Genomic DNA, 26,524 nt, shown 5'->3' with positions numbered 1-26,524 from the left:
CTCCCACTGCATTGCAATAATATATTTGTTCATTACTAAAGACAGACACGCCTCTTAATTTTTGAAGGAGGTGGTGAAATCAAGATCCATGTGACCAACGAGCACTCCCAATCTACCCTCAGCACCAACCCAGGAAGCAAGAAGAATCAGCCCTCCATGTATGAACAGCTGCGAGACATATCCATTGATAACATTTGCAGGTAAAGTCCCATTCGCATGTACATTGGCACTTTGGGCCCTTTGCTTATTTGACTTATGCCTTTGGCTGTTTTCCCATTAGGTGTCTGAAAGCGGGCCTTACCATGGATAATGTCATCGTGGAAGCCTTCCTAGCTAGCCTGTCCAATCGTCTTTATATATCCCAGGAAAATGACAAGTCAGTAAAGATCTATTTGACGTCATCTTGTGAAAAATCCAAACTCATGCTCCGTCCTCCATATCGGTTAGGGATGCTCACTTAATTCCGGATCACACCATCCGGGCTCTGGGCCACATCGCTGTGGCTTTGCGGGATACTCCTCGTGTAATGGAACCCATACTGCAGATCCTACAGCAGAAATTCTGCCAACCACCGTCCCAGCTTGATGTACTCATTATTGACCAGCTGGGCTGCATGGTCATCACGGGAAATGCAAGTGTCTCCACTCAAAAGCCACCATGCTGCTTTCCAAAGAGCTAACATGCTAATGTGTTTTGTCTATGCAGCAATACATCTATCAGGAAGTGTGGAATTTGTTCCAGCAGATTAGTGTGAAGGCTAGCTCTATGGTCTACTCCACCAAGGACTACAAGGACCATGGATACAGGTTGGGGTTCAAACCTCTTTTTGAAACCTTTTTCTTTTTATCATATCACAAGTTATTATTATTTTCTTAAACAATAACACCAATGTAAAAAATGTGCACAAGCCAAGGCTCACCAACTTTAAATTCTACTTTATTTGTGACGTTAAGACTTTTGATCTGTGTTCAAACTTGCTGGGTGATGAGCATTAGCATATGACAATGTAATCGACTGTGGAAGGTAAGAAAAATCTTTCAATCAGGGGGCCTTGATTTCCGTCATTTTTTCATTTCCCATCTTCCGCTTACAAGTTTCTATGTGAATTTTGACATTTTTATGAACATTTTTCATTTGGATACTTAATTTTAAAAAAATGCAATGTACTGAAACCACAAATTCGTGAAGGATGACAGTACCTTGATTAACCAGTATTTATCTATATACATGGTGTGTTGGATGTAAGGCACAGCCTTGTGCTTTGAGAAAATTTAAGTCTATTGAGTGCACCTTATTAGTGCGAAAAATATGGTAATTTATTGATGATGCCCTGGATGATTTTTTTGTCATGTGTGCAGACACTGCTCTTTGGCCGTCATTAACGCTCTGGGCAACATTGCGGCCAACCTGCAGGCTGAGCAGATGGTGGACGATTTGCTTGTCAACCTGCTGGAGCTTTTTGTCCAGCTGGGTCTGGAGGGCAAGAGGGCTAGTGAGCGGGCAGCGGACAAAGGCCCGGCTCTCAAGGTCCAATTTGATTTGATCGTGTCTCAAGACACTTAAATGACTTTATTGTTATTACTTATTTCTTAAGAAACATATACACTTGTACAAGTATATTGTAATTTCATCGTTAGTTAAGTATATATCTCTTGTAGTTTTTCCAGTAACATGTTATTCTACGTTGTTCCATGCAGGCGTCGAGTAGTGCCGGAAACTTGGGCGTCCTTATTCCTGTCATAGCAGTGGTAAGATGTTTAGTTGTTAAAGATTGATATATTGTATATAATAAATGTAACTTTTGTTGGTTTGACCACTAGCAGGTATTCTTTGGTTTAAAAATCTTGATCACATGGGCTTCATTATGAGATTCAACAGTATATTGCATTTATAATTATTTAGTGAAGAGGGACAACACAATAATTAGGACATATTTTACCCCCAATAATTTTATTTTTTTCAATTCACATTAAGTAAAAAAAAAATCAAGTGATGATGCAAAATCATATCAAGTGTAAAGAGGAACATGACAGTGACAGTATAATATTGCTAAAAATATGTATACAGAATATCAACTAATTCACTAATACTTGTTAGTGGTTTTTATTCATTCTTTATGCACTTTTAGCATAATATCATTTTTAAAGATTTGGTATCGATAATAGAAACACTTGTCGCCCATGTCTTGTGAGGATTATATACCTTGCTCGGTTTAAATATGGCTATTTCCAACTTTCTTCCTTGTTAACTGGACATAGGGGCCAAATTTAGGCCAAGTATTGATAATAATATTTCAAATGGAATCCCATTAATTTAGACTGCAGCACAATTGGTCTATTTTTAGGAACAGACGATGTATATATAATTATATTATATTGGGTTGGCTATATAGACATATATCAACATATGATACAGCACTACTTGCAGCTATTTCAGCTGTCAATTTCTAACGTTGGTTTCCCCAAGTATCAGGGGAACTGCATAGTCCAAACGCTTTGCAAAATGAAAAAAAAGTACAAATGTAAATTGCCACAAAACAAACACCAATTAAAAACACTTAGAACATGGAAAGCAGAAACACAAATTGGCCAAAGAACAAATGGAAATACCCACGACATGAATCCCAATCGCATCAACAGGCTCCCCAATTGCCCACAACACAAATGGCCAAAACTACACGGAAGGAAAAATTTGGAGTACAACTCCTGCCTTGTTGCTGCCGCACAAATGAAATATATACACCTGTTAGGTTTATTCTGTATTACTATTATACATATATGTGTAGTAATTCATTTCTTTGTTAAATCATTAAATCATTCTTCCCAATTGTTCGGCTCGAGGGCATAACCAGCCACCTGGTCCACTCTCACGTGGACTTCTTATCCAAGGCCAGGGTCACTGGACAATAACAAAGATGTTGTTTCTGCCACTAAGTGTCAACTTGAGCGAATTTCTCTAACTTCATCTTTATAATGTGTAAAGCAATACTGTATCGAAAGATACAGTAATTTAACTTTCACAGTTTACTAAACCAATTGGCATTGCTAACTACTATAACTTGAATAATATATGTTCCTTTCAGCTAACTAAAAGGTTGCCACCGATCAAGGAGGCCAAACCTCGCCTGCAAAAGCTCTTCAGGGATTTCTGGCTCTACTCGGTGGTCATGGGTTTTGCTGTGGAAGGCTCTGGTAAGACTTTACCATCCCCTTTATTTGTATTCGGGTAAAACATTTGCCATGCCACCCACATTGATATAGGTCTGTGGCCTGAAGAGTGGTATGAGGGCGTATGTGAGATCGGCACAAAATCACCGTTGTTGACGTTTCCGAGCGGTGAGCCTCTTCGCTCCGAACTGCAGTACAACTCCGCTCTCAAAAACGACACAGTCACACCAGTAGGCTAACATAATAGAAATCTAATCAAACGTATCTCTGGTACGCATTGACACTACTTTACCTATCTCACTCAGGCGGAGCTAAATGAGCTGCGCAGCACCATTATAAACCTTCTGGACCCGCCTCCAGAGGGTGCAGCGCTCATCAACAAGCTGGATTTTGCTATGTCCACCTATCTGCTATCTGTTTATAGGCTGGAATACATGAGGTGAGTGCAAACATTCTATCAAAAGAGGAATATACTGTATGCAAGATGAGTTGCCAACAATGGTACTGATACCAGGATCAAAATATTCATGTGACCAACATCTCCTTTGCCTTTGGGGTGCCTAATAAGTGCTTGGCATTGGCTAATCAATCTGCGTTATCATACCACTGTTGCATTTCGAACTGTAATTAGGAAATGCTTTTTCTAGACAAATTGCAGGGCTAGGTTTAAGTACTTTTAGTACAGGTACAGTTGTGGTCAAAGATTTACATACACTTGTGAAGAACATAATGTCATGGCTCTCTTGAGTTTCCAGTGATTTCTACAACTCTGATTTTTCTCTGATAGAGTGATTGGAACACACTTCTTTGTCACAAAAAAACATTCATGAAGTTTAGTTCTTTTATGACTTTATTATGGGTTAACAGAAAAAGTGATCAAATCTGCTGGGTCAAAAATATACATACAGCAACACGAATTAGCAATTTTGTTGATTTAGAAAGTTGAGTCAGTGAAATGAGCTTCATAGCATGGCCTCTTAATTTCTTGTGAGTGATTACGAGTGACTACACCTGGTAACTTCTCTGAGGCCATTTAAATAGGGCTCATTGAATGCAAACGCCCACAAACACTCCAATGGGAAAGTCAAAGGAGCTCAGCGTGGATCTGAAAAAGCGAATCCCTAATTGAAGTGCAACTGTTACATGTTGCTCTTTTGAGCCCCAGCCAGACCCTAAAGTTGCAGTCACGTTTGTTCCCATCAGGATGCTGAATTCATCGGACTCAGAACGCTTTCAGGTTATGTTCCGCTATTTTGAAGACCGAGCCATCCAGAAGGACAAATCTGGTAAAAACAGAGATTAAAAATTATATTTAAGCCAATATTTTTAAGTCACAGAACATGTGTTTATGTTAATGGTTCTTTTATTGCATTGTTTAACTGCAGGCATGATGCAGTGTGTGGTCGCTGTCAGTGACAAAGTCTTTGAAGTCTTCCTGCAAATGATGATTGAGAAAGTAAGATTTTGTTGCTGTCACCCCCCATCCATTGGCTGCCATTGGCGGCAGTCGTCGTCCAATCAATTTGAAACGGAACAATCCCAGGCCTCTCACTTCAAATGACAGCCATTGCTGAAAATTACTCGCTTTCTCTGAATATGCAATGTCAATGGATTAATTTTGTTTGACGTGACAAACCCGGCAAACACTGGCCAAATTTATGTCCTGATATTCAGACTGATATTAAGAATTGTTTTTATCATTTTCCAGGCAAAAACCAAAGCGCACGAAGAGGAGTTGGAGCGCCACGCTCAGTTCCTGCTGGTCAACTTCAATCACATCCACAAAAGGATCCGCAGAGTGGCTGATAAATATTTGTCCGGGCTGGCCGAAACGTGAGTATGGATAAACGAGACAAATGCTGTCTCTAGCTTTGTCTTCAAACTGTCCTTGTCCACTTTGTTCTTAGCTTCCCGCATTTGCTATGGAGTGGCCGTGTGCTGAAGACCATGCTGGACATATTGCAGACACTCTCACTCTCGCTAAGCGCTGTAAGTAATGGGTTTATTATGATTATGATAGAGATAGAGGTAGGGGTAGAGGTAGAGGTGGAGGTGGAGGTGGAGGTAGCGGTAGAGGTAGAGGTAGAGATAGAGATAGAGATAGAGATAGAGATAGAGATAGAGATAGAGATAGAGATAGAGATAGAGATAGAGATAGAGATAGAGATAGAGATAGAGATAGAGATAGAGATAGAGATAGAGATAGAGATAGAGATAGAGATAGAGATAGAGATGGAGAGAGAGATAGAGAGAGAGATAGAGAGAGAGAGAGAGAGATAGAGATATTTTATTGTATTAGATAGAGATATTTTATTGTATTAGTTAGAGATAGAGATATTTTATTATATTAGATAGAGATAGAGATATTTTATTATATTAGATAGAGATAAAGATATTTTATTGTATTGTGACATGTGAGTTCCAGCCATTAGGCTAACAAATTAATTTGTATATAGAATATAATGCCTAACACATTCACATTCAACATTGTTGCCGCAGGACATCCACAAGGACCAACCTTACTACGATATTCCTGACACTCCGTACAGGATCACGGTCCCTGATACGTACGAAGCCCGGGAGGTAAATTTTTAGGCGGGTTTTCATTTTTTACTAAGACACAGTAACACCATTATTTCCTATTACCCTTACCAGCTTCTTTGTTCATCTTGTTGATTATAGAGCATCGTAAAGGATTTTGCGGCTCGCTGTGGCGAAATCTTGAAAGAAGCCATGAAATGGGCTCCATCTGTTACCAAATCCCACCTGCAGGTAACAGTAGTAATGGATTCATGGCCCTCATTTTTTTGTGGCCATGAATATTTGGTAATGTCATTGCTGTCTTTTTCAGGAATACCTGAACAAACACCAGAACTGGGTTTCTGGTCTTTCACAGCACACTGGCCTGGCCATGGCTACGGAGAGCATCTTGCACTTTGCCGGGTTCAACCGACAGAGCACCACACTTGGGGTGAGTACTGTATTTTCACGACTATAAGGTGCACTGCATTATAAGGCGCACCCTCAATGAATGACATTTTATCCATATATAAGGCGCACTGTATTATAAGGCTCACTGTATTATAAGGCGCACTGTATTATAAGGCGCACTGTATTATAAGGCGCACTGTATTATAAGGCGCACTGTATTATAAGGTGCACTGTCTATTTTGGAGAAAATTTAAAACTTTTAAGTGCGCCTTATTGACGTGAAAATATGGTAATTTATATTGACTTGCGGGTATGAAGCACTCACTATACAGTCACCTCTAGAGCCAGCCATTGTTGATGTTTTGGATTTTTTTGTATTAAATCTTGCAGTGGGGGAGGAGCTATATGATGGAAGATTTTGTAAACTAAGATGGCATCTGCATATTTAACAGTATTATTTCAGTTCAGGCGTTTGTGTTTTTTTAATATCCGACAGTGGTGGTTTTTTGTTTTTGGTTTTCTGTTTTTTCCATATATAAGGCGCACTGTCTATTTTGGAGAAAATTTAAGACTTTTAAGTGCGCCTTATAGTCGTGAAAATACGGTATATATGATCTTAATCTAAAGAAGGGTGACTCAAATTTTTTTAGAGAAAAAATGTTTCACTACAAAAAAAATGACATTCCTGATAAAGAATAGTCATTTTGTGACATCAGTTCTCCTGGCACACTTAAAGACTTATAGATCCAATAATAGGGCATTGGACAAATGGAGGGCGGCCCGGCAGCCGATTGATTAGGGCTTCGGCCTCATAGTTCTGAGGTTGAGGGTTCGATTCCAGTTAGGTCGTCAATGTGTGGTGTTTGAATGTTCTCCCCGGGCTTTTGTGGGTTTTCTCCCATCTTTAATACATGCATTTGGGGCCATTTAAGACTCTAAATTGCCCCTAGTTATGAGTTTGAGCCTGAATGGTTGTCCTTCTCCTGTACCCTATAATTGGTTGCCCACCAATTCAGGCTTTCCACCACCTGCTACCTGAAGTCAGCTGGGATAGGCTTCTGCGACACATGCTGGGTTAAACTGAAGTGCAGTTTGCTTTTCTTGGAAAATGGGATTTTCTTTAAAGTTCTTTTGAATTTCTAATGCCATTAATTGCACTGCCCGCAGTCCACTCAGTTGAATGAGAGGCCAGCATGTGTGAAGAAGGACTACTCCAACTTTATGGCCTCCCTCAACCTGAGGAACAGATATGCCGGGGAGGTCAGTAGACTGCTCATCTATAAGCATAATACGTTCAAAGATGGCGCTAATTGTTTCTGTTTTCTCTGTAGGTTTCCGGTATGATCCACTTTGCACAGGCAGCGCGGGGCCAGCAAGACTTGGGCCGTTTGATGGTGAATCAGATGGGAGAGGCTCTAGACTCTGCCCAGCCCGAAGGCTTCACTGAGGCCATGTTCAAACTGGCTGCCTTGCTCATCAGCACTAATGGTTCGCTGATCTTTATTATTTACACTGCATTTTGGGTGGGTGGGTCGAGGATCGGTCAATAACAAAAAAATATAACCGATCTTCTGTTCACTAATTGTGCTTGAAGTCAATGAGCCACTGTAGCTCACTAGCATTTAGTAGGCTGACTTTGGTGGACATTAATATGAGAATATATGTGCACCTGTTTTGTATTCACATATGTTGTATTGGCATCCCATATTGTCACTGTGTGGTAATTGTTTGGCAGGTGCTAGATGGCATAATTAAGGGGTATTAAGTTTAAAAACTAAATGAAAGGTTTAGAGACCTGATATTTTTTAGTTTTTCTCCAGAAAATGTATTTATCAATGGCCTTAAATTTGATCCTTTTCATGTTATGATGCAACATATTGCTGCATTTTAATTTTTGGTCATGTAAATTAGAATTTAGTAATTTGGAGATATAACTTTTTGACTTCAAATATTTTTAGAGAACCAATGCATGTCCAGTTTTCACTAAGAATGTTCAATATTTTACATAAAACAAGATAGATTGGACATTTTAAGGAGCATGGTGTTCTTTATGAAAAAACAATCAGGATAGGTGACAATTGAAATCGGTAGTTCAGGCTTTTTAATAATGTCTAAAAGGTAAGCATCATCTTTTAGACATTTTTAAAAAGCCTGAACTACCGATTTTAATTGTCACCTATCCTGTTTTTTTCATAAAGAACACCATGCTCCTTAAAATTTCCCATTTATCTCTATCTAATTTTTTAGAAGAAAAGCCAAACCAGTACTCATATTTTGTAGCAAATGAAACAGTTTTCTTTTAGAATCAAGAAAAATGGTTTGCATTTATTTGCTGCTATATACCCTTTTTGTTACAACAAAAACTAACAGATTTTCTCGAAAAATACGACCATTTTTGAAAGTTTATTTTTATTAAAAAAAATTTAAAAAATCCTAAGGATTTTATGGCAACACTAATGATATTAATGTGTGTTTGCATGTAGAATGTGACCCACAGCTACTTCACCACCTCTGCTGGTCTCCTCTCAAGATGTTCACCGAGCATGGCATGGAAACAGCCATTGCATGCTGGGAATGGTTGCTGGCAGCGCGTGTTGGCGTGGAAGTTCCGGTAAAAGAAAAAAAAAAGTTGGCTTGTCACATTGGTACCTTGTCATACATGCGATCATTTATGTTTTTTTTTTTTAATGGTTTGTGTTGTGAGCCAAAACATGAGTCACCTCCAAGCTTCATGTACTCCAAACAGCAAATGAAGAATAGACTTTCTTCATTCACCAGGAGGAAGAAAGTCTTGCTTAGGCTGATTGAACACTCAAAATGTCTCATAGGTATGAGTGTGAGAGTGAACGGTTGTCCGTCTCTTTCTGTCCTGCGATTGGCTGACCACCAGTTCAGAGTGTTCAGGGTCAGCTGAGATTGGCTCCAGCACAACCTGCGACTCTTGTGAAGATAATGCGGTTCAAAAAAATGAATGAATGAACGGATGAATGAATGGATGAATGAATGAATGGATGGATGGATGGATGAATGAATGAATGAACGAACAAACGAATGAATGAACGAACAAATGAATGAATGAATGAATGAATGAAATGAAACGTGATCTGTGACTTTGAAAGTGATATTTTTCTTTCGTTAAGTACTGCTGGCTCAGATTGGAAAACTAGACAAGAGTACTCAATACAAATACTATTAAAAATTGACTCAAGCATTTTCATTATATATGGAAAGAAAGCGCCCAACTAATGTACTTTTCCATTGCAGTTTATGCGGGAGATGGCGGGTGCGTGGCAGATGACAGTGGAGCTAAAGATGGGTCTATTCTCTGAAACCCAGCGTGAAGCTGACCCACTGGCGGCATCCGAGGAGAGTCAGCCTATCCCTTGTCCACCTGATGTCACCCCACATCACATTTGGATTGAGGTTGGCTTTTTACCTCATTTCACACTCACCTTCTTCCTTTCTTCAACTCATCCTCTTTATCACTTGGTATCCAGTTTTTGGTGCAGCGGTTCGAGATAGCCAAGTATTCCAGTGCCGACCAGGTGGAGATCTTCTGTAGTTTGCTCCAGCGGTCACTCTGTCTCAATGTGGGCGGAGCCGATAGTAACCTCAACCGACACGTCGCAGCGATCGGTCCTCGCTTCAGGTTGCCACAATATTTTACGCATTTAGATTTTATCCATATATGTGAAACATGCTAGTAGCAAATCACGTTGCAGTGGTTTATTGAATCATGGGAGAAGATTAAAACACACAAGAGGCAGACAATACTGATTATAAGTGACTTTCATGAGTTGCTCAAACTATTTAAGAATTACTTAGACCTCTGATAATGGAGAAATTATTCATTATTGTTAATAATTATTGTCTGGCGTTTGGTGACCGAGTGGTTAGCACATCACTTACACAGTTCTGGGATCGAGGGATCGATCCTGGAGTTTGAGTCACCATATCAGGCCCCACCCTGGCCCAAAGTCACTTGGGTTAAGCTCCTGCTCCCCCTGCAACCCTAGTGAGGATAAAGTGCTTCAGAGAATGAATGAATTACAAATCAGAAAAAGATCTATAGTTTTAATTTTATCAAACCAGATTTATTCCACTGGGATGCACTAGATAAAAGTGTTGTCTGTCTTTTTAACAAATTAATAGCATTCAGTTTACTAATTGCTTCATTGAATGGTAAGAAACAAACACTTGACTCTACAAGCTGATGATAATTGGAACACATGTCAAGTCACTCAACTTGCAAATATCATCACAAGTCTGGCAGGGATTAACCAGCCCTACACTCTCGCTGGTTGACATTCACATTACTAGCCACTAATACTACCGACACTGTGTGCTGCCTTTTGTATACATGTCTTTGCTGCATGTTTCCTTTGACGCCACAGGCTCTTGACGCTGGGCCTGGCGGTCCTCCACTCTGATGTCATTATCAACGCCACTGTCAGAAACGTGCTCAGAGAGAAGATCTATTCCACAGCCTTTGATTATTTCAGGTACGCTCACATGCAAACACAGTCTCACCTTGACTTATAAGCACATCCATTTAAGATTTTTTTCCTTGATTGAGGATACACAGTACAAAATTTAAAAAAATGCATTTTTTTCTTTGTGTTCTGGACCAAGATTTTATTTGTAGAACCAAAATAAGGGAGAAAACAGGATTACCTCAAGTTGCCAACTAGTTCCGTTTCTAAGATGTCGACGTAACCTGAATTTATGTGAAATTTGATTTCACCGTTAGATTAGGTAGACTTTTTGCCCCTAAACAAATTTAAATGAATGACGCATACACTCAAAAATAAGTTTAATCGAACCTAACACTAAACTTAATTCTAATTTTGTTCGACATTTTGATACCTTTCTTCTCCCGGGTTGGCTCTTTTTGCCCTGCCTCCACACTGACTTTCAGTCAATATTGAGGGTTGTTTGAGTTTGTATTCCCTTCAAAATATTCCTAAAAAGATATACAAATGATCACAATAGGTTAACGCACAGCCACTTGTCAACGAGAAGTAGTATATACGTCATTCGCGAAAAGAAAACACTGAAAAAAATGCAACACTCCGCCCAGTGCTCGCACGAGGGAGTTGTGGGGAAAGAGACAGTGCTCATGATGTTCTTTTGAGCAGCATCTCGCGTCCGCTGTCTGCTCGTATATCAAAATTTGTCTTGTATTTCAAGATAAATATTTGCCACTGTATTGCTGCAATCATTTCTGCTGAGGGTTTTACTGAGTTTTATCAATAGTTTATCTACAAACTTCTCTATTTTCTTCCTTTGTTTTACGATGTTAAACTTTGTTTCCACGGTAATTTATTTTCTTTTGGACCCAGCTATGGCCATGGTACGAAAACGGGAGAGCAAAAAAAGGCAATGCACTATTTAGTGGCTAAATAGAAAACTATGGAGCAGGGGACAAAAAATGCTTATCTCTCCAACATTGTATACAAACAGATAGTTGATTCCTGGTAATACATACAGCCCTAGGCTCTTTCTACTGATTGGCTAAGACATTTAATGGCTGTGAAGTGGTAAGATGATTGTCAAGAAGGTACAGTGTGATGAATCAATGAATCAGAGAGGACCCAAGTTCCTTGCAAGACAAGATAAGACATACAATTACTATAAAACAACAAAAGATCTATGTTAAGTCTTGCAACGATGCACTATTGTCCAGACACATTTTAAATTGTAGACTACAAAGATAACTCCTTACTGCTATGGCGTGTCTTTGCAGTATCTAATACCTTAACTTCTTAAAACCTTTGTATACCTTCAAATGGCCTTTAGGCAACTCATTTTTTTAAAATTATATTTAGGGGCGCAAAGAGCGTGTTACACTTAAGAAATTCTTCAGAAGTCTTGTAATGACAATTTAACTTGATTTCTCTCTATTTGTACTAGCAGCAAACACACAAATATGTGACTAGCACCTGAAGTAAATGCAGCTTGTATTTCGTCTACAGCGTGTCTCCAAAGTTTCCCACCCAGGGCGACAAGCGACTGCGCGAGGATATCAGCATCATGATCCGCTTTTACGCCAGCATCCTATCAGACAAGAAGTACCTAGCGGCATGCCACCTGGTGCCCCCCGGTGAGCTTGGTACCACCCCGGCCCCGAGCACCCTCTCTGCCGGGATATTCGGATCGCTTATCGTGTCCAGCACTTCTCCGATATCAATTTTAAGTAAGCCTCGGCGGTGGCGGGAGCGTGCGTGTGCATGTGGCAAATTTCATGCCTTAATCAATCCTCACTGTGCTGCTCATTGATCACCATATACCCTTTCATTACAAACCTCTCTTTCTCAAGAGAGCTAATATCTTTTCCATACATACACACACACATTTTATATTTAAATGATGGATGGATGGATGGATGGATGGATGGATGGATGGATGGATGGATGGATGGATGGATGGATGGATGGATGGATGGATGGATGGATGGATGGATGGATGGATGGATGGATGGATGGATGGATGGATGGATGGATGGATGGATGGATGGATGGATGGATGGATGGATGGATGGATGGATGGATGGATGGATGGATGGATGGATGGATGGATGGATGGATGGATGGATGGATGGATGGATGGATGGATGGATGGATGGATGGATGGATGGATGGATGGATGGATGGATGGATGGATGGATGGATGGATGGATGGATGGATGGATGGATGGATGGATGGATGGATGGATGGATGGATGGATGGATGGATGGATGGATGGATGGATGGATGGATGGATGGATGGATGGATGGATGGATGGATGGATGGATGGATGGATGGATGGATGGATGGATGGATGGATGGATGGATGGATGGATGGATGGATGGATGGATGGATGGATGGATGGATGGATGGATGGATGGATGGATGGATGGATGGATGGATGGATGGATGGATGGATGGATGGATGGATGGATGGATGGATGGATGGATGGATGGATGGATGGATGGATGGATGGATGGATGGATGGATGGATGGATGGATGGATGGATGGATGGATGGATGGATGGATACATATCAGTCTGTCAACGATCCCATCGAATCGTTCAAAACATATATCAATGTAATCTTTTAGCCGTTTTGTTACAAATGAATGGGGATTCATTCTATTGGCCACGGTTTGCCTCAGATAAGTAAAGATGAGGAAACTGGTTGTTGGAACTTTTTTCTGCAACTAAATTGGTAAAATTGTAAAATTGCTTTTTATTTTTTAAGTGTTTTTGGTAAAATTTTGAGTTTTTTTTAAACATATTTAAAGACTGGTCACTTCAAAAGATGTCTTACACTTTATAGACCAAGTGACCATTTTTAAGAATTTTCCGGTTTGGCTGAAAGTGCACAAGTGATAGTACACTGTATTCATTATATCTTTGATTTGCACTTTTAGTTAGTTTAACCTATGTTTAATATTTAAAAATGCCCTCCCAAAAATGCAACTTTTACACACACACCATTTATTTTCATGACGTTTTGTTGATACCAATCTGTTGATGATCTAATACTCATATCTTTAGAATATTAATAATAACGGAAAAATATATATAACCAAGATGAAAATGACAAATCCTTTTAACTAACCCGTTGTTCTTTTCCTACTGGTTTGATACACTGAAAAGATCTGCCATTACTTGATCAGATCCGATTTTGTGTACAAATCCGATACTTTCCAATCCATAAAAAATAACCGTAACTGTCGCCAATATACTAAATTATGGATCATTTCATCAATCTCATAAATGGTTTAAGGTACATTTGTGCTAAATCTATTTTGGGATAAGTTTTTACATCTTCTGTTTTGTGCAAAGTGTGCATTGGTATTAATTTCTTTGCATGAAGAACTTAGATTATTTTCCAAATCTTCATCTTGCATTTCCTCTGCGTAAAAGTCTATGAGCAGCCACGAGGAACTAAAGCATGAATTTGTCACTTGCAATACTACTCATCATCTCAAGCCCACCCACCAGAACCCTTCCTCCCGGTTCATCAACATGCAAGAAAGTATAACTTGAGCATAAGTATTAATGAACATTTCCATCATATCATCCACTGTAAAAAACAGAGCCTCACTGTAAGAGTCCCTGAACCCCACATCTTGGTACCCCACTACTCCCAAGATGTGAGATTTAAGGCAGAGTGGCCTGCTATCATGACATCAAACCCTTAAAAACCTATACAGTACATCTATCATTATCATCACATGTGAAGTTAGCAATTGGCTCATTTCAGAATCTGGAGGAAAATTTGTCTTAAAAATATGAAATTGATAAATAATGTTTTTCTGCTATATACTCATCAATTATAGGCAGCTATCACAGGCTTCATTACCTCCGCTTACAGAATAATTCTAAAGGTAGCTTTTTTTTAAAGCTACCTTTAGACAGGATAGGATAGGATAGGATCTTGTTATTTCTGACCATAAGGATACACTTACTTGTATAAAGAGCTAAATAAAAATGTAATTTTGTCATTCTGATCAAACACATACCCAAGTTACATGCGATAGAGTTATCAATACATTTTGCCTCACTGGCAACAATTGTTGCCAGCCATTAGTAGTTTTGACTTGCATTACAAATTCTGAATGGTGAAACTTTTTTCGATTATAAACTAATAGACAACTTAGACGAAGATTTTGAATATTTTAAACATTATTTCTAAGTGCTTCCTGAGTTTAGCCACAAGTGGTCTGAATCAATGCTTATTTAAAAATAATATGAACAATACATGTAGTAACAGGGACATACATTTATTCCAGCCCTTATTTGGAAAGATATCCAGTGATGTCACATCTACCGTATTGTTTAATTTGCATATTCATCTTTTGAAATATTGTTGAATAAGGTAACTATTAGAAGTGACCACAATAATTCAGACATAATAACCCAAAATGAAATGAGTATTATTTTAAATTTCATATTATATATATGAAATAATATATATATATATATATATATATATATATATATATATATATATATATATATATATATATATATATATATATATATATATATATATATACATATATACATATATAGATATAGATATATATATATATATATATATATATATATATATATATATATATATATATATATATATATATACATATATACATATATACATATATAGATATAGATATATATATATATATATATATATATATATAGACATATATATATATATATATATATATATATATATATATATATATATATATATATATATATATATATATATATATATATATATATATATATATATATATATATATATATATATATATATATATATATATATATATATATATATATATATATATATATATATATATATATATATATATATATATATATATATATTTATTTTATCTGCCTTATTTGAGACTCTTTTTGGTCTTTGGAAGTGGTGGGATAAGATAAAATGGGATTTTTGTGGGTACTTCATATTTATTTGGAGTTTAAAAAAATATTTGTAATCATTCTTTTCTCTTACTTTTTAAAAGATTTCATCGTAGGTCATTCATAATTTCAAATATCAGACTGCAAACTAAAGACAGACTTGACATCAAAATACAATCCAATTGGCTTTGCTAATTCCAATGCAACACAGAGTTTAAAAGCAAGAAGAAAATGTACATTTATCCAACAATTAAGGCTCTTATATCAAAAAACATACACTAATATATACAATAAAGTTACAGCTGAGAAGAAACTGTAAAGGCTCAAGGGCAGATGCCACACATTGCAGTTATTAAGTTCAATTCTAAGAATCCTTTCTTCTCTTACTATGTTGGTTGGTGCAAGTCCAACAAGTGCAGTTCACTGCAAGCATGTCAACCTTAACATCTCCATTACTTCTCAAGTGAATGTGATTGCCACAACACTGTTATTGTCACCTTTTTCTCTAAATGTGCATTTGTGTGATTCCGTACAGACAACCAAGACCCGTCGCTAAACAGTTTGTCAGTGATGAATGCTGCCGATATGCGCAGTAACGTCGACTCCAGTTCTCGCTCACAGCAAAGTGGCCAAGGTTGGATCAACACGTACCCCCTTTCCAGTGGTGTGTCCACTGCATCTAAGAAATCTGGTAGGGTTTTCTTTTTTGGGTTGGAATGAAAACATACACCCACTGCAGCCCTTTGTGAAGTGCTTTGCTCACCCCTTCCTTAAAGGGTAGACAGTACATAGTAAATGATGAGTGCCGATTTCCTGTTTTAGGATCAAATTCAAATGAAGAGTATAGATGGATATTACATTTCTTGATTTTTTCCCCCTTTTAAATCAATAATGTAATTTTTTAATCCATTTTTTCTGTGTTTTTAGTTCAAAAAGCTAAAATAAACATTGTTTTAGATCTATAAAAAAAAGAATATTCAGGGCTTTTAATATAATTCTTTTATTAAATAAAAAAAAAAAAAAAAGAAATCTTATATGTAAAATGGTACGGCCCACGTGCAATCGAGTTGACATTAAAGCAGCCCGCGAACTAACCCGAGTCCGACACCCTTGCCCTATACCAGGGGTCGGGAACCTTTTTGACAAAAAGAGCCATAAACAATTCATATTTTCAAACATTATTCCTAGAGAGCCATACTCAAATTTTAAAAGTAAAAATATATGAAAATGTGAGCATTTATTATTCATTTCACCACTTTGAAAGTAAAAAAAGTTTGAATTCTCTTGAGAACATTATTTCACTGTTGAGTACAATGAGTATCAATGAGAGAATGCATGCAGAAGAGTCTAATGAAGAAAAATTATGATTTAAAAAGGCGGCGAGCCATATACACCCATCAAAAGAGCCATATATGCCTCCCGAGCCATAGGTTCCCTACCCCTGCCCTATACTATATGAGGTTTGGTACCCATAGCTCACACTTTATTGATCAATAAAGGCGTCTTGCAGGAACTTCCAAGAAGAGCAACCGAGGGACGCAGCTTCACAAATACTACATGAAACGCAGGACCCTCTTGTTGGCTCTTCTGGTGAGCGTCGTTGTCTGCTTTTCAAGTAGATTATTCTCTTTCGGCTAAAGCGAGCTTCTTGTTTGTCCTTTTTCGCCTGCAGGCGAGCGAGATCGAGCGCCTAAGCACGTGGTACAACCCGCTGTGCACTCAGGAGCTGGCCATCGCCACCGAGCAGTCGGTGGAAACGAGCATTGCCAATTGGAGGTCCAAATATATCAGCTTAACAGAAAAGCAGTGGAAGGACAATGTTAACCTAGCCTGGAACATCGCGCCCTACCTTGCCATGCAACTGCCAAGCAGGTTGACACAAATTACTATAAAATATTTAAACACAAAGCCAAAAACATCAAAAAAAGTTAAATAAGGTGCATTAACGAGACTCCATAAACGGATCTTTAATTTTTTAAGGAATTTAACAAATTGATGGAAATCTTGAACAAGAACTAGAAAATAAATTATTCATTTTCCTTTTTATGTTAATATTTCTATTTTTAATCTTTTAGCAAAAAATTTGCTAACATTTGATGGAAATGTCAAATAAAAAGAAATAAATTAATACAAGCAAATAAATTTGAATTCACTGTACAAGATATGAATTATTTTTAGATTACATTAAAACATGAGATCTAATTTTATTTTATAATACAGATGTAAAAATTAATTTAAATGTGGGTGTTTATTTGTATAATACGTTAAATAAAAATTCAAGTCAAACAGATTTCACTGGCTTTTACAAGTTTTCACAAAAAATAAAGAATAGAATTGCAGTTTAAATAGTTTGAACTCAATTTTTAATTTAATTGGACTTTAGTTTAAGAAAAACATATTTTGTTATAGCCTAGGATCAAACTCTCAACCCCAGAATTGTGAGGCTGACGCGCTAAACACTCAATCTCTTGTCTGCCCTGTAAAATCATTTCACGATTTCATGTTAACGAATAAATATTGACACTATAAACAACAATAATATTTTGACCTAACCAACATTCAGTGATGAAAACCTGCCAAATAATGCAACAAATCCTTACTTACTTACTTCCCAGATTCAAAAACGATGCCATCACGGCCGAGGTGACCCGGTTGGTGCGTTTGGACCCTGGCGCCGTTAGTGATGTCCCAGAAGCCGTCAAGGTCAGACCATATCTTCCACTTGGCTGAAAATAGCATATGAAGTGTTATTTAGTCAGCTGCCTCCCTACTCTTTTTCTTTTTATATAAGTATGTTTATATTTTAAAATGTGTTGTTTATGTTTGAAAATATGTTGTTTATGTTTGAAAATGTTGTTTGTGTTTGAAAATGTGTTTGTTTGTGTTTGAAAATGTGTTGTTTGTGTTTCAAAATGTGTTGTTTGTGTTTGAAAATGTGTTGTTTATGTTTGCTTGGCTAGTTCTTGGTAACCTGGCACACTATCGATGCCGATTCACCGGAGCTGAGCCACATTCTTTGCTGGGCCCCTGCCGATCCACCTACGGGACTATCCTACTTTAGCAGCATGTACCCGCCGCACCCGCTCACCGCGCAGTATGGCGTCAAAGTGCTGCGCTCCTTTCCTCCGGTGAGTCATGTACTTTCACCCTTTCGCATTCACGACTTCTTGATCTGAGGATTTTTTAAAAATTGTCCTCTCCGCCGCAGGACGCCATCTTGTTCTACATCCCGCAAATTGTTCAAGCGCTGCGCTATGATAAGGTATTTATTTAGGTATTAACGTACTTACAAGAATCCACCTAATGGTTCTACATGAATGCTAACTGGTAGAAAACACTCCAAAATGACGAAATCAAAATATGAAAGAGGGGTATCGCTGTTCTCAGATGGGTTACGTTAGGGAGTACATCCTGTGGGCGGCGCAGAAGTCACAGCTGCTAGCCCACCAGTTCATCTGGAACATGAAGACCAACATTTTCATGGACGAGGAGGCGCACCAGAAAGACCGTGAGTCTAAAATCGATAGATTTATTCCTAAGCCCATTTGAGGTTTTTTGAGTTGGAGCATCTTTTTGGTTTGTGGTTTTGTCAGCTGACATTGGGGAGCTGCTGGAACAAATGGTGGAGGAGATCACCGGGTCACTGTCAGGTCCGGCCAAAGATTTCTACCAACGAGAGTTTGACTTCTTCAACAAGATCACCAATGTGTCGGCCATCATCAAGTAAGCAACCACCCAAAATTTTGTATTCATTCATTTTATTTATTCATCATATTCAATTTTATTGGTGACCATATTTTGAACTGAATTTCAATTTTTTACCTGTTTTACCTAAATTGAAATGTAATAGTTTAAATTAAACACAGCTTAACTTTACTTGATAAATTAACTAGTTTCATTTGAACTTTTAAATATGTCTTAACATTTGCACATGACTAGAAGGATTCTGTGTCCCATTGGTGCTACACTTAACACAATTTGAGAACCACTGCCAATACAGTATTTTCCTCTTTTATTCTTTAAAAAAAAAATATTGACATGAGTTTTTGGTTAATTGTTTTAAGCTTGAATTCAATGGTCATCCATTCTCTGGGCTAGAGTATATAACATATCTAGTATAATAAATGCACAAAGAAGACGGTCACAATTTAATGAGTCTTTATTCCACAGAGAATAAAGAATGTATGACACTGTTTGCTATACTGTCCGCCTATGTTTTTTGTCCAGAAGATGATTTTTTGCTATCCTTACCATGAGAATATTCACAAAAGGCTACTACGTGTATATCTTTCAGACCTATTCCCAAAGGGGAGGAGAGAAAACGATGCTGTCTGAAGGCGTTATCAGATATAAAAGTTCAGCCAGGTAACATCCGTGGGACTTTTTTGTGGTATCAAAATTTAAAAACTGCCTCTCTCTTCCTTCCTACATTGGTACTAGGTTGTTACTTGCCCAGCAACCCCGAGGCCATTGTACTGGATATCGATTACAAATCTGGAACCCCAATGCAGAGGTAAGAATATTTTTTTAAAGGAGGGGTGACGAACATGCCAAAATGAATGCACTTATCCGCTTCTTTATCATATTTTGTATATACTGAGGCTCTTTGCCTCGTTTTGTTTTAAATCGCCTCTGCTGTGAAGCGGAGTGTGTGACCCAGGAGCATGAAGCAGGAAACAAAAACTTTTAAAGTTTAATTGGAAACTACTATAAAACAACTTTACAAACCTAAAACGGGGGAAATTTTAACCAAGAGCCAAACTGAACAGAGAAAACATACTTAGAAGGGAGACGCACACCGAGGAAAGATACACAACCACAGACAAAACACAGGGTTTAAATACACAGACATGGATTGACAAGACAATTGTAAACACCTGGGTCACATGAGGGGAAAGAGCATTGTAAAGACACAACAGGTGAAACTTATTCGCAATCACGTGGACAGGACGCACAAGGAAACACACCCAACCACCAAACCCCCCAAAAACATGACTCGTTTCAAGTTAATCACATGGTGACTCACTCATCGGTTGCCAGGCAGAATTCATCGCAGAGCCCAATAACAGAAGAAATTAAAGGCAACCAGATTGAAAAATGCACTTCAAACAGAATTCACCCTTATTGAGCAATTAACACCCAAAGTCATAAATGAGAAGTAGTGCTTTGCCATGTAGAATGTGAATCTTGATTCCAAGGAACTATGTAAAAGAGAGTTGAGGAGCTTCATTGAGAACAATGTAGCGTTTTATTTGGTTAAAACATGTGTCAAAGTGGCGGCCCGGGGGCCAAATATGGCCAGCTGCATCATTTAGTGTGGCCCGGGAAAGTCAATCATGAGTGCCGACTTTCTGTTTTAGGATCAAATTCAAATGAACAGTATTGATGTTTATTGCATGTTCTGATTTTCCACCTTTTAAATCAATTATTGTAATTTTTCAATCCATTTTTTTCCTGATTTTAGTTGAAAAATCATTTTGTAAAAAACTAAAGTTGATATAAAAAAGCTAAAATGAACATTGTTTTAGATTTACAAAAAAAAGAATATTCAAGCTTTTAATCCATTTGTAAACAAAAAAAATCTAAATATATCTAAAATGGTCCAGCCCACGTGAAATCATGTTCACGTTAAAGCGGCCCGCGAACCAACCAAGTCTGACACTCTTGGTATGTTTTGTCACCATTTGTCTGTCCCCACCACAGCGCCGCCAAGGCTCCCTACCTCGCCAAGTTCAAGGTGAAGCGCTGTGGCGTGAGCGAGCTGGAGCGTGAGGGTCTTCGCCGTCCATCTGACTCTCCAGACGATGACGAGAATAACGTGGACGGGGCGCGACGGGTCTGCTGGCAGGCGGCCATCTTCAAAGTGGGTGACGACTGTCGGCAGGTGAGCCTCGCTTTGACCCAAACGTTGAACGTCTTGATATCACACGATTTTCAAAAACAAAAAACACTAATTAATTACTATGTTTGACGGCCGTGTACAGGACATGTTGGCTTTGCAGATAATTGGACTGTTCAAGAACATCTTTCAGCTTGTCGGACTGGACCTCTTCGTCTTCCCTTACCGGGTGGTGGCCACTGCTCCTGGGGTGAGAGTCTACTACATTCCTAGCATAACATTTCCCTGTTGCATTAGGAGAATAACTTGTAAATTCACCAAAAATGCTGGTGAGACAATAGCCTAGCCAATCGGTGTCACAGAAGTACAGTTACACAAGTCATGTGACGTTTTCACGGTACTCCTCTTTGTCAGTGCGGTGTGATCGAATGCATTCCGGACTGCAAATCACGCGACCAGCTTGGCAGGCAGACAGACTTTGGCATGTACGACTATTTCCGTAACCAGTATGGCGATGAATCCACGCTGGCCTTCCAGAAGGTACTTTCCCTTTAATTTCATTTTACTGAGACATATTAACTTATTGGGTGCATTAATGGCGATGCACATCCAATCTATTTATTTCTAGCTATTTGAACATTACAGCAGAAGGATGAAAATAACTACATTTTTGGATGTCTAGCATCATTAATAGTACTAAAAGAATTCAACAGAATTTTGTCAAAATGGCTGACGATTGCATTAAATACACTTGCTCTTCAGGCTCGCTACAACTTTATCCGAAGCATGGCGGCATACAGTTTGCTGCTCTTCCTATTGCAAATCAAGGACAGACACAATGGTAACATCATGCTGGACAGCAAAGGACATCTCATCCACATTGGTAAATAAGAAAGGGGGGTGGGGACTTCTGTAACCTGTAATGTTGTGAATTGTGGTGCTCCTGTATTTTCGAACTGTAGTGGTACCTCTACTTATGAAGTTAGGGGTTTTGTTACTTGGTTTTTTTTTCTTAATAGTAGCATATTCCACATTCAATCAGATGTAAAGGCAACTCCACCACCATTTCAAACTAAAATATCGTGTAGAGAAAGTGTATTTATGTTTTGGGGGAATTGTTATTTCATAACTTGGATTGTTTTTCAAATATTTGAACAAAATGATTCCAATCAGAGCTTTTTGTAACCTGAATATTTTGTATGTAAAAGCATTTGTAAGTAGAGGTATTACTGTATAAGTAACACCAGAGTATAAGTTGCCCTGTCAAAAAATGTGCCATAATATACAACAAAACATGGAGTCCCAATGGACTGTAAAACACCTTTTTTGGGTTAACTCTATCCCTGATTTCCAGTTTTTTGGCACCGAAGTCAACATAAAAGCATATTTTTCTTAATTAAATAACCAATCGATAAATTAGTTAGTTGCCAACGAATATGATTATTGATTATTGTCGGCAGCTGTGTACTCAATGTACTTACTACCAGTAAAGTGGATGGCAGTACGCACTTCATTGTTGCCTCCAATCTGCCCTTAATCATGTGTTCAATTGGTGGCAATATGCACCTAATTGTTGCTTCCAATCTACCATTCATCAAAATGTGAAGATGCTCTTCTAAACTTCAAATTTGTCATCATCGCTTGATGACCTTATCTAGTTGCAAGAAAGTTGTTGCAAGTGCATTTGTTGTAATGAGAAAACTTGATGATCTGTAGATCAGTGTTCCACCTACCGTATTTATTCAAGTATAATGCCCACCCATAATTTGTGACTAAAAATATGTATCATTTTTTTCTTCACTTTTTCTCCGCTCACACCAGAGATTGCGTGGGTACTGGCATATGCTGAACACATGACAATACATTTATTCACAACGTATGGTACGGAAACTTCGTAAAACAAACTCCCAGTATGAACACAATTCTCAGATAGAATTTCCAATTTTAAATCCATAATGTCTAATTCGTCATCATCGGACTCACAAAACAGTTGATTCCATTCTTCTGGCGCGACAAAGACAGGTATGTCTCCCATTTTAACAGCTGCCGAGGGGACTTTTTTACTGGCGGAGACCAGTTTTCCACAGGGGTTCGTGTATAACGCACACCTGAACTTTGCTTCAGTTTTTTGGTAAAAAGTTTTGCCTGTTATACTTGAAATAATACATTAATTTTGGATCACCTTTATTCTTTATGTACAGTATGATAGCGCTACAAGTGCAGTCGGGCATAGGAACCAGATTGGCATGTTTGACATCCCCCTAATGTGTTCTATACTGTCGAACATTGTTCTATCAGAGCGGTGCTGCAAAGTCCCTGCAAATAATTATTTTGTGAAGGGGATGATACGAGATCGTTTCTCTCTGCAGATTTTGGCTTCATGTTCGAGAGTTCCCCAGGGGGCAACTTGGGCTGGGAGCCCGACATAAAGCTGACAGACGAGATGGTGATGATTATGGGTGGCAAGATGGAGGCCACGCCCTTCAAATGGTTCACGGAGATGTGCGTGCGAGGCTACCTGGCCGTACGGTAGGAGAACACTCTTGGCTCTTTGAATGCAAGCCCAGACATTTAACAAATATTAAATAAATATTCCTGTACATCTTCAGTCCCTACATGGACGCTGTGGTGTCTCTCGTTACGCTGATGCTGGACACGGGACTGCCGTGCTTCAGGGGCCAAACCGTCAAACTCCTCAAGTGAGTAGCGGAAACGCAAAATTACGTCCGGCAAAATCACCTCTTAGGAATCAGTACACGTCGTATGCATGTAGAAACGGAGCAGAGTGGTAATGCTCGAAATTTTACGGCACCGTTTTTTCCCCACAGGGGCAGGTTTAATCCTCAGATGAGTGAAAAAGAGGCGGCGGCGTTCATCATCAAGGTTATCCAAAGCTGCTTCCTTAGTAGCAGGTGAGAGCCCAGTTCACGCTTTGCAAGTTTAGTACAGTGGTACCTCCTACATACGATCTTAATTCGTTCCGGGACTGAGCTCGTATGTAAATCTTCTCGTAGGTCGATCTTCTCGTAACTCGAACGAACGTTTCCCATTGAATTGAACTAAAAACCAATTTATTCATTCCAACCCTCTGAAAAAACTGCAACACTCGCAGAGACGTTACAAAGAGATATAGTTGCCACCAGAGATATTACATGAGGAGTTGCGGGGGAGAGAGCCAGTGCTCTTGATGTTCTTATGAGTAGCCAACGAAAAGTAATATACTATACTGCTCGTATTAGCAATCGCTCCGGCATTCGCACTGAGCGACGGAAAAAAAAACACTGAACAAAAAAAAGCAACGCTCCGCCCAGTGCTCGTAGATATCTGTTATACACGAAAAAGATGCGGCAAAAAAGACGGTGCGCTACAATGATAAACAAACAGCCTCTCGTGTCTTGGCCAACTGGCTTTCTTGCATCTCAAAATTTGTGTCTTATCCAGAGAATTATTTGCTCGAAATTTTCCGCGTATCTCAAACTGCTTGTATGTAGAGGTACCACTGTATTGATAATTTTTCCATTTGAGTCTAATTAGTCATTTGAAAATGGGAAACTGTTTTAACTCTATTCTTTATGAAGCACAATTTAAAAAAAATAAATTAATGATAGAAATAAATTATTGAATAAAATAATACTAATCCTCACTTTTTTGTGGAGGTTTACATACATTTTGAACTATTTTAGAATCTTGTTTCATTATTAATCCATTATAATCCTTTGAGTCAAATGTTTTGATTAGTTATATAATAATTTACCTAACACAATATTGAACCCACAACTTTAAATAATCTCACACACACTGAGAAAACCTAATAAATCAGATACGTCACGAATTAGGGGGCTTAATTTCGTAAGTAGAGGTACGACTGTAATCCCAAAGGGTCTATGTACTTTTTCTTCACAACTGTATCCTAAGAAAATCAGATGAATCTATATTCAGACATGCCTAATTTGTGTTTGCTTCCCCTTTAAAGGAGCAAGACGTATGACATGCTGCAATACTACCAGAACCAAATTCCCTACTGAGCTCACCATGGCGTTTCAAGGCAGCAATAACTCCATTTTAGCTGTTTACCAAGAGAGCTATTTGAAATCATCCTTGTTTGTCATCATAATCATCAGTCGAGTGCACTTTAGTTCTCACAGTATTCTCACATTATCATCAAATAAGCAGCAGGCTTTTGAAGTGTGTTTATTATCTTTGTATATTTTCATCAAGCCACAGGGACAAATCAGATACATTCCACATTGGCACACAAATGCATTCTGGGAAATTTGGGAGACCAAATCAGAGGGTGAGCTGGTGTTTTTTTCTCTCTTCCTACAGTATTTATCCCAGGGGTGTCCAAACTGTGGGCCATGCTTTTTACTGGCCCTCAACAAATGATAGAAAAACACAATTTAAATTCAGCCTACATTCTGTTGCACTTCTCAGATTTAACACTATATCTAGCTGGTCATGTAAAAAGTGTCTCTCCATTAGCTCTGAGGTGAAAACCTGACATGTTAAAATCGTGGAGCGGCAAATAGGAAAGGTGACAACTAAGAACAAAATTGTGACAAAACAAGTCCCAAATGCAGGAGCAATTATTTATCTATAATCCTTATAAAGCGTGATTTATGGGTGTGTGAGTGTGTGTGTATGTTAAGATTCTCTTGCTATCTCTGTCCAAACCGTGCAACGTAGAAAGTTGAATTTTTTTATGGTAACCAGAAACGGCTGTCAAATCCTAATAGACGATTGCAGTTCTTCACCTTCTCTAAGTGTGTAAACTCAATCTTTTATTTGTTAAACATCCATTTTTCAAAAGATAATTTTCGCCGGTCCCCCCTGCTTATTATTATTATAACAATTTTTCTCATTTCAAGTAAGAGGGCGATATTGAAATCCTTAATATTTATTACGCTGACGGACCGGCACCAGGTGGCTCACAGACCAGTGATTGGGGACCACTGATTTAAGGAACTAAATTTCAGTATTTTGTTTAACATAAGGTTGGCCCTGTGAATGAGCGATTACTGCGCCAGCCTCACAGTTCTGGGGTCAAGGGTTTGATCTCAGGTCGGTCTTCACAGTGTGGAGTTTCCCCCAGGCTTGTGTGGGTTTTCTCCCGATACTTCGGTTTCCTCCCACATCCCAAAAATATGCATGGTAGTTTG

The 26,524-nt window shown here is 38.4% G+C and overlaps 1 protein-coding gene across 2 annotated transcripts in view; it reads left to right on the top strand.

Annotated features, from left to right (window-relative positions):
* The window catches only part of pi4kaa (phosphatidylinositol 4-kinase, catalytic, alpha a), a 35,264-nt gene that overhangs the window by 7,910 nt on the left and 830 nt on the right, over nucleotides 1-26,524 (top strand). Inside the window, exons 14-54 of one of the 2 annotated variants that reach the window (XM_077722454.1) lie at nucleotides 68-200; nucleotides 281-376; nucleotides 448-631; nucleotides 706-806; nucleotides 1,359-1,527; nucleotides 1,698-1,748; nucleotides 3,083-3,191; nucleotides 3,261-3,397; nucleotides 3,473-3,606; nucleotides 4,371-4,453; nucleotides 4,553-4,623; nucleotides 4,876-5,000; nucleotides 5,075-5,156; nucleotides 5,667-5,750; nucleotides 5,850-5,939; nucleotides 6,019-6,138; nucleotides 7,266-7,358; nucleotides 7,430-7,586; nucleotides 8,582-8,709; nucleotides 9,363-9,521; nucleotides 9,596-9,747; nucleotides 10,493-10,600; nucleotides 12,074-12,201; nucleotides 16,062-16,217; nucleotides 17,037-17,116; nucleotides 17,199-17,398; nucleotides 18,142-18,229; nucleotides 18,487-18,654; nucleotides 18,735-18,788; nucleotides 18,914-19,034; nucleotides 19,120-19,249; nucleotides 19,821-19,891; nucleotides 19,967-20,039; nucleotides 21,230-21,410; nucleotides 21,511-21,615; nucleotides 21,780-21,905; nucleotides 22,128-22,248; nucleotides 23,735-23,894; nucleotides 23,975-24,064; nucleotides 24,194-24,277; nucleotides 25,339-26,524. The exon at nucleotides 25,339-26,524 is cut by the window's right edge and continues 830 nt beyond it. In XM_077722454.1, coding sequence (XP_077578580.1) covers nucleotides 68-200; nucleotides 281-376; nucleotides 448-631; nucleotides 706-806; nucleotides 1,359-1,527; nucleotides 1,698-1,748; nucleotides 3,083-3,191; nucleotides 3,261-3,397; nucleotides 3,473-3,606; nucleotides 4,371-4,453; nucleotides 4,553-4,623; nucleotides 4,876-5,000; nucleotides 5,075-5,156; nucleotides 5,667-5,750; nucleotides 5,850-5,939; nucleotides 6,019-6,138; nucleotides 7,266-7,358; nucleotides 7,430-7,586; nucleotides 8,582-8,709; nucleotides 9,363-9,521; nucleotides 9,596-9,747; nucleotides 10,493-10,600; nucleotides 12,074-12,201; nucleotides 16,062-16,217; nucleotides 17,037-17,116; nucleotides 17,199-17,398; nucleotides 18,142-18,229; nucleotides 18,487-18,654; nucleotides 18,735-18,788; nucleotides 18,914-19,034; nucleotides 19,120-19,249; nucleotides 19,821-19,891; nucleotides 19,967-20,039; nucleotides 21,230-21,410; nucleotides 21,511-21,615; nucleotides 21,780-21,905; nucleotides 22,128-22,248; nucleotides 23,735-23,894; nucleotides 23,975-24,064; nucleotides 24,194-24,277; nucleotides 25,339-25,390 — 4,754 coding nt within the window. In that variant the 3' untranslated portion in view covers nucleotides 25,391-26,524. Of the gene's footprint in view, nucleotides 1-67; nucleotides 201-280; nucleotides 377-447; nucleotides 632-705; nucleotides 807-1,358; nucleotides 1,528-1,697; nucleotides 1,749-3,082; nucleotides 3,192-3,260; nucleotides 3,398-3,472; nucleotides 3,607-4,370; nucleotides 4,454-4,552; nucleotides 4,624-4,875; nucleotides 5,001-5,074; nucleotides 5,157-5,666; nucleotides 5,751-5,849; nucleotides 5,940-6,018; nucleotides 6,139-7,265; nucleotides 7,359-7,429; nucleotides 7,587-8,581; nucleotides 8,710-9,362; nucleotides 9,522-9,595; nucleotides 9,748-10,492; nucleotides 10,601-12,073; nucleotides 12,295-16,061; nucleotides 16,218-17,036; nucleotides 17,117-17,198; nucleotides 17,399-18,141; nucleotides 18,230-18,486; nucleotides 18,655-18,734; nucleotides 18,789-18,913; nucleotides 19,035-19,119; nucleotides 19,250-19,820; nucleotides 19,892-19,966; nucleotides 20,040-21,229; nucleotides 21,411-21,510; nucleotides 21,616-21,779; nucleotides 21,906-22,127; nucleotides 22,249-23,734; nucleotides 23,895-23,974; nucleotides 24,065-24,193; nucleotides 24,278-25,338 lie in introns of both variants that reach the window. The other variant, XM_077722453.1, reaches the window with a different exon arrangement.

The sequence above is a fragment of the Stigmatopora nigra genome, chromosome 8, assembly GCF_051989575.1.
Source record: "Stigmatopora nigra isolate UIUO_SnigA chromosome 8, RoL_Snig_1.1, whole genome shotgun sequence".
Lineage (NCBI taxonomy): Eukaryota > Metazoa > Chordata > Actinopteri > Syngnathiformes > Syngnathidae > Stigmatopora > Stigmatopora nigra.
The sequence above is the reverse complement of the archived record's forward strand: the minus strand, read 5'-3'. Positions and strand labels throughout refer to the sequence as shown.